General features: G+C 39.2%; 1 protein-coding gene across 2 annotated transcripts; it reads right to left on the bottom strand.

Moving 5' to 3' along the window:
* Positions 1–36: 36 nt before the first annotated feature.
* On the bottom strand, positions 37–8,706 carry fbxo21 (F-box protein 21). 2 transcript variants are annotated; one of them, XM_006803856.3, is made up of 12 exons: positions 8,447–8,706; positions 7,751–7,886; positions 7,280–7,389; positions 6,358–6,479; positions 5,556–5,702; positions 5,143–5,279; positions 4,898–5,034; positions 4,073–4,252; positions 3,656–3,788; positions 3,196–3,386; positions 2,902–3,059; positions 37–1,674 (listed from the first exon to the last, which is right to left on the bottom strand). In XM_006803856.3, exons 1-12 carry the CDS (start codon positions 8,668–8,670, stop codon positions 1,433–1,435), a joined length of 1,917 nt encoding a protein of 638 aa, XP_006803919.2. In that variant the 5' UTR covers positions 8,671–8,706; the 3' UTR covers positions 37–1,432. The 2 variants fall into 2 exon arrangements, with proteins under 2 accessions (XP_006803919.2, XP_006803920.2); XM_006803857.3 differs by having other exon boundaries at positions 7,280–7,374.
* Positions 8,707–9,374: the final 668 nt, after the last annotated feature.

Raw genomic sequence — 9,374 nt, 5'->3', positions numbered from 1 at the left:
ACTAGAAAACAATGAATACACTTAGGGGGAGAAATAAGTCAGAAAGCAAGTATTACAACCTGGAACGCTTTATTCTTTTTGTCTCCTCAAAACTCAGTCATTTCTGCTTCAAGTAGTTTGTGTCCTTATTGGTTCCACTTGTTTTTGTTTTTTTCATTAAAGACTGATGAGCCATGGCATCCTACTTATTTCACTTGTAAATATACAGGAAAAAAATACTAGAAATGTGAAAGTTAGACTTTCATAAGTGAGCGTCACCATTAAAATACGGAGAAATAAAAGCAAAAGTCAATGTACAAAGTTAGTCCTCTGCGTGTCAATGTACTGGGGATTTAGGGTAAATGGTTTTAAGACTGGTGCTGGATGCGTGGAGTTGTGGGTAAAAGAGCATTCCTTGGTTTTAGACAATGGGGATTTGCAGCACGTGGACACTCATTCTGATATTTACTTGTCCGCTTAACTGTTTGCTTTAAATCTAGTGGTTTCTAAAGTTAAATTATTCTGGTTTTGATTAATTTTCCAACTTGGCTCTCTGAAGGTATTTGGGTTGTGAAAAATACGTCCCTGCTAAATGAGTATCATACATCATTGTCTGACAATTTGAACCTTGATTTTACAACAAATACACGGGTATTAGGACAGATGTATCAAAGCAAAAACTCTCTGTTCCACACGGCTAGAGGGGTCTACTACGAAGCAATTTCAATGGCTTAGTAAGCTACTTCCAGTATAAAGTATTCTGTGTCATGAAAGTGGTCGTCTTAACTGACTAAATCACCATGGTAACTTGTAGTGTTCTCATAACCTGGTCAGGAGCTGGTTATGTTCTGGTTTTTAGTTTGAAAATCATCTGGAAGCGCCAGGTTTTCACACATTGCTAAAGTGACTGAATAAAGGTTCTTTGCATTGTCACAGGAAGGTGAATGTATTAATTTGGTGATACTGAAAATGTATAATTTCTTTTATACTTTTTTTTTTTATACCTATTCAGTCAAATTGATTTCACTTTGATCCGGTGAGTAAACAGTATTGCATTTTACTGTTATATTTTTCAAATGTCTTTATAGTTTTTAATCACCTTTTATAATCATCATCATATAATGTCTCTGATTGGAAAGGGTAGCACTCATATGGATCAGTTTATATGCAAGAAGAGTTGCATGTCATGTGAAACTCCCCTCTTTTATGTGAGCACACACAGAGTTTGAAGCAGAAAGCTTAATAGAGAACGCTGACAACTACCGTCATGGTACCGATCATCTCCAACTGGGATTTTAGGGTCTGTTACGCCAGCTAAAGCAACAAAAGCCTGGCTTTCTTGAATTTCCTTCATAGTATACCCCTCTGGTTTTGACAACAAAGCACCAGCTAAGTTAATTGTGACCTGTAAGCGGTTAGCCTGGGTTGGCAGAGTGCTAGACAGCGCTGCTTGCTACATAGACATGGCTTGTTGGTTGTTTTGGTCTGTGGTAGGAGCGTCTTCTTGGTTCCCAGCACTGGGTGTCAGTCTGTGATAGAACTCCCGGACTGTACACAAGGTTTCATCCATGTCCTCTGGGTATCGTGTCTGCAGTTCTTCATTGGCAACATAGTAGGTGTCAGCAAACTCGGAGAAGTAGCGACCCACCTCTGGGTGGCCAATCTCCAGGGGGGCTGAGTGAGGCTCCAGGTTCTCTGGAGAACAAAGGAAAAACATACTTCAGGTGGGACTGAGTATATGTGACATGTCCATAAGTATTTGAACAAGGACTTATGTTTTTGTAATTTTACCTCTGTAAACCACAGCTGTCAGTATTCAATAAATACTAGTGACCCATTTTTACTGGCAGCCATACATGTTTGACGACTGATGTGGTATGCTTTGGATCATGAGCTGTTCTTTTCCCCTCTCCATGCTTTTCCCTTCCCATCATTCTGGTATGAATGTCAAAGAATGTCATCAACATTGTATCCATTTTTTCCCAGAACTTTGCAGGCTGCTCTAGAGGTTCTTTGGCACGGTGTAATCTGTCCTTTTAGCCCAACGATGGCCTCTACATCCTTATCGGCCTCTTCAGAGTGCCAGTGAACAGCTAACAAATGCAAGTGTAACACTTAAAATTAGCCCCAAATCCTTTGTCTGCTGAATTTCTTATGCAATATTGGGGGAACTGACCTTGTCTGGCCATGAAACTGAATGTTAGTAAACGGAGTAATTACTTTTGAGCCTCTGAAAATGGGCATCTATGCACAAAAAAAAAAAGAAGAAAAAAAAAGGGGTATTTAATAATGCAATACTTGTTAAACCTCATAAATTGAAGCTGAAAGGGCACGAATCACATCTGATTGATTGATTTTAAAATCCACTGTGGCACTGCACAGAGGACAATTACAAAATAATATGTCAAAATTGTGTAATGAAAAATTAAGTTCATCAAGATAATTTCAAATTCAATTTATTTTCACATCACAGCTTAAAGTCCTGTTCATTTCTGGAAAGTGGAATAAGCACCAGAGCAGTACACAGAGACTGGCTAATGCTGCATTCTTAAACAAGTTGGAAATTCAGCGTTCCCAGTCTGATTGTTTTTGTGGAATGCCCCTTTAACTTGGAATTCCCACTCAAAGTCAGAGCAGACCCACATACCCCAAGTTAGTAAAACTACAAACTTTCAATCTGTACTGCCACTGTTGTGTTTTTTACTCAGTAAATAAGCCATACACAGAGCACTGATCAGACTCTGTCCATTAATGTGTATTATAAGTGCCAACAAAACCCAACAAACAGCTATATGCCACCTTGAAGGTGAAGGAATTTACCAAGTATATACATTAGTTACACGTTTTTGTTTTCAATCACACAACCTGTACACAGGGGATGTTAATATTTACCATCACCACACTATTGTATATGATTCATACCTTGTGCTGCATAGCGGCAAGTCCCATCCTGCACGAGTACATTGTAGAAAGGCTGATTAGCCCCATTGGACAGCTGATGGACCCTCATGGTGGAGATCCACTCTGGACTCATTGTACATTTAGGGTCCCATCCATAGATCACACAGTTATACCCAGACCTGATAAAACAGGTGGAAAAGAGCCAAAATGCTCAGGTGATCAAATATACAGGATATGATCAGAGAGAAAGATCAGAACGGATTTTAGGTTTTGTCATGTATGATGCATGGCGAATGACATTACAGTGTGACCTACCGCTTGTGTTTCATAATAAGGCCGACTGAATACTGGACTTCCAGGTGTTCTGGAGCACTACGCCTCTTCACCTCGGGTGTCACAGGGTGTTTCTTGTGCTGGATGTGCTCCAGCGTATGTTGCACCAAGTAACCCACCGCTCCGTGCTGGGAGGGATCCAGTGCCTGAATGTGCTGCAGGATGTCAAGCACCTGGGAAAAGGATAAAAATCAATCCACAATGTGTTTATGTCAGGTGTATGACCTCTGAGAATAGCTGTCCTATGCAGCTGCACATTATGTTACATATTAAACTATTGTGCAAGAGCAGTACAATGTTAATCGTTTTATATTTTATAATATTTAACACTTAATTTAGGTAGAGAATGAGGAAAACAACACCAGTATAGTAACACTACAAAAACTACTTTCAGTAGTCTAAAAATCAGACTTCTTTTTAACAGACAGTTGGTTATTCTGACCTTTTCTGGCCAGATTCCCAGGTGGAAGTAGAGGCGTGCCTGCAGCAGCAAATACTGCACATTATCTGGGTTGATTGTGAGGTAGAGGTCCAGAGAGTCTCGGAGTAGCTGGTAGGATTTTTCATTGCCCTCACTGACAAGGGGGAAAAAAAGAAAAAATAGAAACAAAATAGTAAAGAGAAGCTATTAATTTATTCATCTGACAGCCATCAAATCCATTTTAATCATTTATTTTGCTTTGAGACTGTTTAATGCCATAATTATTTTGTCAGATCATAAGAAAAAAAGTTACAATTAAGCAGGAATTTAGAGCAACATTCTTGATTAGCCTCTTTGTTTTATCATCCACTGATCCGCCCTTCATTTATCTCTAAGCGATTGTAGCGATTGTAGAGTCAGGTGTTCAATTTCCCTTACCCTCTCTTGCCGATGTTAAGCAGGTTTCCCACCATCCTAAGCAGCACCTCTGTGGTGCTTATGGCACTGTAGTAATCTGCTGTAACCTGGTGGCCGATGAGGTACTCGCACTCCTTTGCTGTCAGCTGCTTGCCTTTTCCAAAGGCATCAATGTAGACAAAGTCATAGATATCCTCAGTCCTGCAGGAAAAAGAAATTCCATTAATGTCATAGAAATACACATTTCACATTAAACACACACTTTGCCACCAGCTTTAGCTTTGTATTATTTTATAAAACAAAAGTTAATTAGCTTAGGAGTTTTAAGAATGTTAAAGGAAGTTAAAAAAATTGCTTGTCCTTATCTCTGAGTAAGGTGCAGAAATGTGTTTACACATGTTCCTGTGTGTCTGTTAAAACACACTGGCATACATTAAACATTCTCCAAAATCCCATTAGGAATGGTTGTTCTAACTACTGTAGCTGCATTTCATACCTCTGCTATGCAGCCATCGCTGTTTATCATTTGTGTCTATTACAGGTAATCTCAGCAAGGGAAATCAATGGCAAATGACTGCCTGTGGTAGCTTAAATGAAATGAAAGATCAAAAAAAATAAATGAAAATCACAAACTGTAAACTCCCACTTCCTAAAGCTGATGCTGATGAATGCTGATGGGTGTTGATTTACTGATTTATGCGTGCATAAACCCTGAAAATGGATGCTTTGATCTTCATTATTTATTCCTCTCCTCCCTGCTTTCCCTTCCATAAACTTCGTGCATGACAGCTTAAATTTCAGTCAGTAACTGGATCTGAATTTTTTTTTTTTAAATGAAAGCTGTACCCTGTCGGTTTCTGGCACCAGCGCAGCAGGAAGTGATTGGGAAAGTTGACGGGTTCCAGCTGAACACCCAGCCTCTGGGCCAATGTCATGTAGAGAACGGAGAGGCTTATGGGAATGCCTGTACGACGTAGTAGCACCTGCGCAATTACCAAGAAGATAAGTGAAAATATTCCACAAAGAAGAATAATTTGAAAATTATTCAAAAGCTTGACACCTTGAAGATACAGGACTTCTGGAAAGTCTACCTGGTGGATATAAGAGTTGAGGGGGTTGTAGTAGTCACACTCATTGCCTTTGTATTGAAGCTGCTCATACAGGACAGAGTTAAGGGCACAAATGACCTGTCTCTGGAGCTCAAAGTCCTCTACAACAGAACAGTTACCTGCAATACACACAAGAAATAAAACATCAACCAAACTTTGCATTAAAGTGAAGGTTATGGATTTTGTGCAGCTGTGCCACCTTTGCCAAACAGATTTGCTCATATTGACTTTTTTAGAATGCACTAGAAATGGAAAGCCCAAGCCTTCAGACTTTAGGCATCAACTGATGATAAATGTTTGGAGAAACTTAATAAAAGGGGAAAAAGACAAGAAAAGAACGGAAAATAAAAGAAAGCAAATGTTCTTTTCAAGTTCTGTGAGACTTGAAAGCTGACCTTGGGCAATACGCAGGCTGGGGTGAGATGGGTTCTTGATTCTCAGCATCTTCTTGACTTTCTCTGTGATTTCATCCAGCTGTGCTGATATGCTGTCAAGTGTAACATCAGCCAGTGGGTTACAATACTGATCAACTAGTACAGCACCTAAGGAGGAAAAAAAAAGAACCACAGGAATTATATAAGGAAAAGGCAGAAAGTTTAAATGCACTGTTATTTCAATATATTGTGTATAACAAATTTATTAGACCACCACCAAAGTGGCCTAAAATCGTTTTTTCTAGGTTTCTGTAATGGGTAATTCACCAGTTTGCACAAGCTCGTCAATTAAAATTGTATTTTTTTTATGCCAAAATAAAATAATTGCTATCTATGAATTTTCAAAGTTACTGTTATTTGTTTTGAAAAAAAAAAAAAGTGGGAGAAAAATAGTAACTCACATTATTTTTTCTCAAGATGCCAAATTACAGGCATTTACTTGCATTTCTGAACAGAAAAATACATTTTAATGGTTGAATGTTGTCATGGATCAATGTCTGACTTCTCAGAACTCAGAGGTTTGCCGGCTGAAATTTGAGTAGAAATTTTTAGTTTTAAAAAAGGTTTTGACAGATTTCTAAAATATTTGTGTTTTTTTCGTAGTTGTTGTTGTTTTTATGACTAATAATTTGTTAAGCACAGTATAATGTTATAATTAGTAGCAAAATTAGTAGCTATAAATTATTAACACATTGTAATAATAGAGATTTATAAGTCTACATAAATGTATAATAACTTTGTATTATCGGGACAGATGCCTCACCTTCTAGAGCTGACTGCTGCTCTGTGGGCTGCTCCAAGAAATTCTTCAGACTCTTCAGGATGTTTTGCTGTCTCAGGAAGTAAAGGATTTTCTTTGCATAGTACTTCAGGGTCAGGCTTTTCCTAATGTTGAGTCGAGAATGGAGAGATGGTAGATCAAAAGAGAGCTCATGCAACAAAACAAAAGCTATCATAATCACAGAGGTCTTAGAGAGGATTAACATGATCAACACTCAAACCCATTTGTGACCGCAAACTGTACACTCACCAGCCACTTTGTTAGGTACACCTTGCTAGTACAGGTTGGACGCCTGTTTGCCTTCAGACCTCCCTTTATTATTCCTGGCATAGATTCAAGAAGGTGCTGATCCTATTCCTCTGATTTTGGACCATTCGGAAAGGGTAACGTCACACTGAATTTAATTTGGCTGAATGTCCACTACATCCCAAAGGTGCTCTATCAGACTGAAATCTGGTGACTGTGAAAGCCGTTTGAGTGCTGTGAACTCACAGTCATGTTCAAAGGGCTAAAAGTGTGCAAGAAAATATCAGCCACACTAATACACTACAACCACCAGCCTTACCTGCTGATACAAGGCAGGATGGATCCCAGTTTCGTGTTGAGATGTTGGGCATTCAGCATTTTCTGAAACTGCTAACTAACACCAGCCTGTATGGCACTAACAACCATGCTACATTCAAAATCACTTAAATTACTGTTCTTCCCCATTGTGATGCTGATGAACTGCATTAGGTCATCATTACAAGCCTAAATACATTGATTTTCTGTAATTGGCTTGTTAGACACTTGTGCTAATGAGCAACTGAACATGTGTACCTAATACAGAGGTCAGTGGGTGTACAGCTAAAGAGCAAAGAATTTCAAGTATGAGATTATAGTATAAACACAATGCTGCTCTCACCTCTTGTCAGAGTTGAGTATGAAGAGCAGCTCATCTTCACAGAAGTGCTCAGGCATTCCAAGTGACTCAATTTCTGCAAAGCTGTCTCCCAGCACCTGACCAACGCAAGGCTGCGTTACAGACCTCAAGATTAGTTTGGAACACTGAAAGCTCAGGTTTTCTTGCATAAATATGTGCGCATGAAAAACCAAACAAAGACCATTATATCTGTGTTTTCCATGCGAAATACTAGACTTCTAACCTGTACAGTTTGCATGTGTTAAGAAATATAAAAAAATTCAGACGCATCCCACGTAATCTCTCACAAACATGCATTTAATTTGGCAAGATCAAATGTTGTATCTTAAGTGAAATATGTATAACTGCTACTGATCCACGTGTTGCCAGTCTATCACAAGGTATTGAAGTCACACGTAACACTAAAACAGATAACGAAAAAAAACCCCAACACTGATGAAAATGATTACTCACAACTTCTGTGAAGAATCTCTTTGAGATCGATTCCACAGTCCTTCGTATTTGTATCCCAACTCTATGGCGTGTTTTGTATTCTCTGAGCCAGTCACAGGACTCATTCTGACGATAAAACCTCTGCAGTCTTGGCCATCTGTTAATGAATGCAGTGTAATTTTTTTATTACAGAAAAACAACTAAAAATTTGAATTATTTAACTGCCTGGTGCCTCAAGCATTAGATGTTAGTCTCTAGAACTGTCTATCATTTTGCTGAAGAGGTGTCTTTTGCTCTGCTTAAAAAAAGAGCAAAGCTGTCAGCCAAGGCACTCAGGAGGAGGGCTTACAGTAACTAGCTTTTGCCAAGAGCTTCACTCTTCTGCAGCTCAGAGGCTAACATTCAAGGTCATACAAATTCATTGTGGATGAATTCATTTGGTGTAATGGAGAATAAATCGCTACTTGCAAAAGCTGTAAACAATTATAAGCCTCATTGTTGTTGCAAGAGGGAAGCCACCGGCATGGCGTGATAATGAATTTGGTGCATCAGCACAATGTCAACGGCTGACAGCAGTAAACGAACCCACCTCAGAGCAGACATTTGGAGATTAATAGCTCTAAACTACGCATAAATAACAAAAGAGTCAGATTCCTTTCTATAGATAGCACAAAAAACCACCAGAAGCCAGCATAGAGTACCACAAAAAAACAGCACCTGAGTTTATACTGGTGTCCCCAGACCTTCCCCCTTCCATGACAAACGTCGTGTAGTCGCTTGCAGCAACAGGAGACGTTACAAATGTCGACATGTTTGAGGACAGGGAAGCACAGGATGTGTTCGAGCAACTCGGTCGGCAGGTCTGTCAGTTTTTTTGTTTGGGGGTCGGGAATAGTCCCATTTAGACTTGGCCGTCCCTCTCCATCCACAGGCGTCGCCATCTTTACTGTTTACCCCGATTACCTCATTGCCTTTTCGCCGCCCCTTTATGGCGCAGGGGGCCGGGCCGAGGGTGGAGCCACGTTCACTCATGAGGAAATAAAAAGCGGTGCTGCCTTCATGACCACCGGAAATTCTGCATATATTTAATTTTATTTATTTATGTTTTATTTTTATTTTTTGCAAAACAAACTACAGGCAAGTCAAAAATATGAAAAGGAAACCTTTTTGTTTCTTTTTTGTATGAAAAGGAAAGTCTTGTTTAATAGGCAAGTAGTGTCAGATGTAATTAACGGGTCTCACTTATATATTCTACAGCATTTTACCCTTTGAGAAATTCTTTTGTTACAATTGTTAATATATTAATTATAATTATAATAATAACATCCATTGTCCCTCCTCTGCAAAAGTCCAAGCCACCGCCAACCAAGCATCTCTAAATTCTCGAAACTCTTCACCCTTAGTGTATTGACTACACCATTTGGTTTAGTCATTTCTAATGCAGCCCATGATCATTCCCATTGCAAATCTTACCATTGTCAACTCTGCCTCCTCTAACTCAGCCTCCTGGCTATTTGTTGGTCCACTGTCTCCAAACCATCCATCATAACAGGTCTTACTATCATCTTGTAGTACCATCTTCTCACATCTCCACTCTCTCTTCCACTACTACTACAACTACTACTAATAATAATATTCTGTGAGT

This window comes from Neolamprologus brichardi, chromosome 12, assembly GCF_056152115.1.
Source record: "Neolamprologus brichardi isolate AB-2024 chromosome 12, ASM5615211v1, whole genome shotgun sequence".
NCBI classification, from domain to species: domain Eukaryota; kingdom Metazoa; phylum Chordata; class Actinopteri; order Cichliformes; family Cichlidae; genus Neolamprologus; species Neolamprologus brichardi.
The sequence above is the reverse complement of the archived record's forward strand: the minus strand, read 5'-3'. Positions and strand labels throughout refer to the sequence as shown.

What these genes read in the sequence shown, in the direction of transcription:
- fbxo21 (XM_006803856.3), bottom strand. Translation starts at nt 8,670, where the DNA reads ATGGCGACGCCTGTGGATGGAGAGGGACGGCCAAGTCTAAATGGGACT. An exon ending in AGAGATTCTTCACAGAAGTT is followed by an intron (nt 7,390 to 7,750) that starts GTGAGTAATCAT and finishes TCTGTAACGCAG; the next exon opens with CCTTGCGTTGGTCAGGTGCT. An exon ending in GCAGCAGTCAGCTCTAGAAG is followed by an intron (nt 5,703 to 6,357) that starts GTGAGGCATCTG and finishes TTTCCTCCTTAG; the next exon opens with GTGCTGTACTAGTTGATCAG.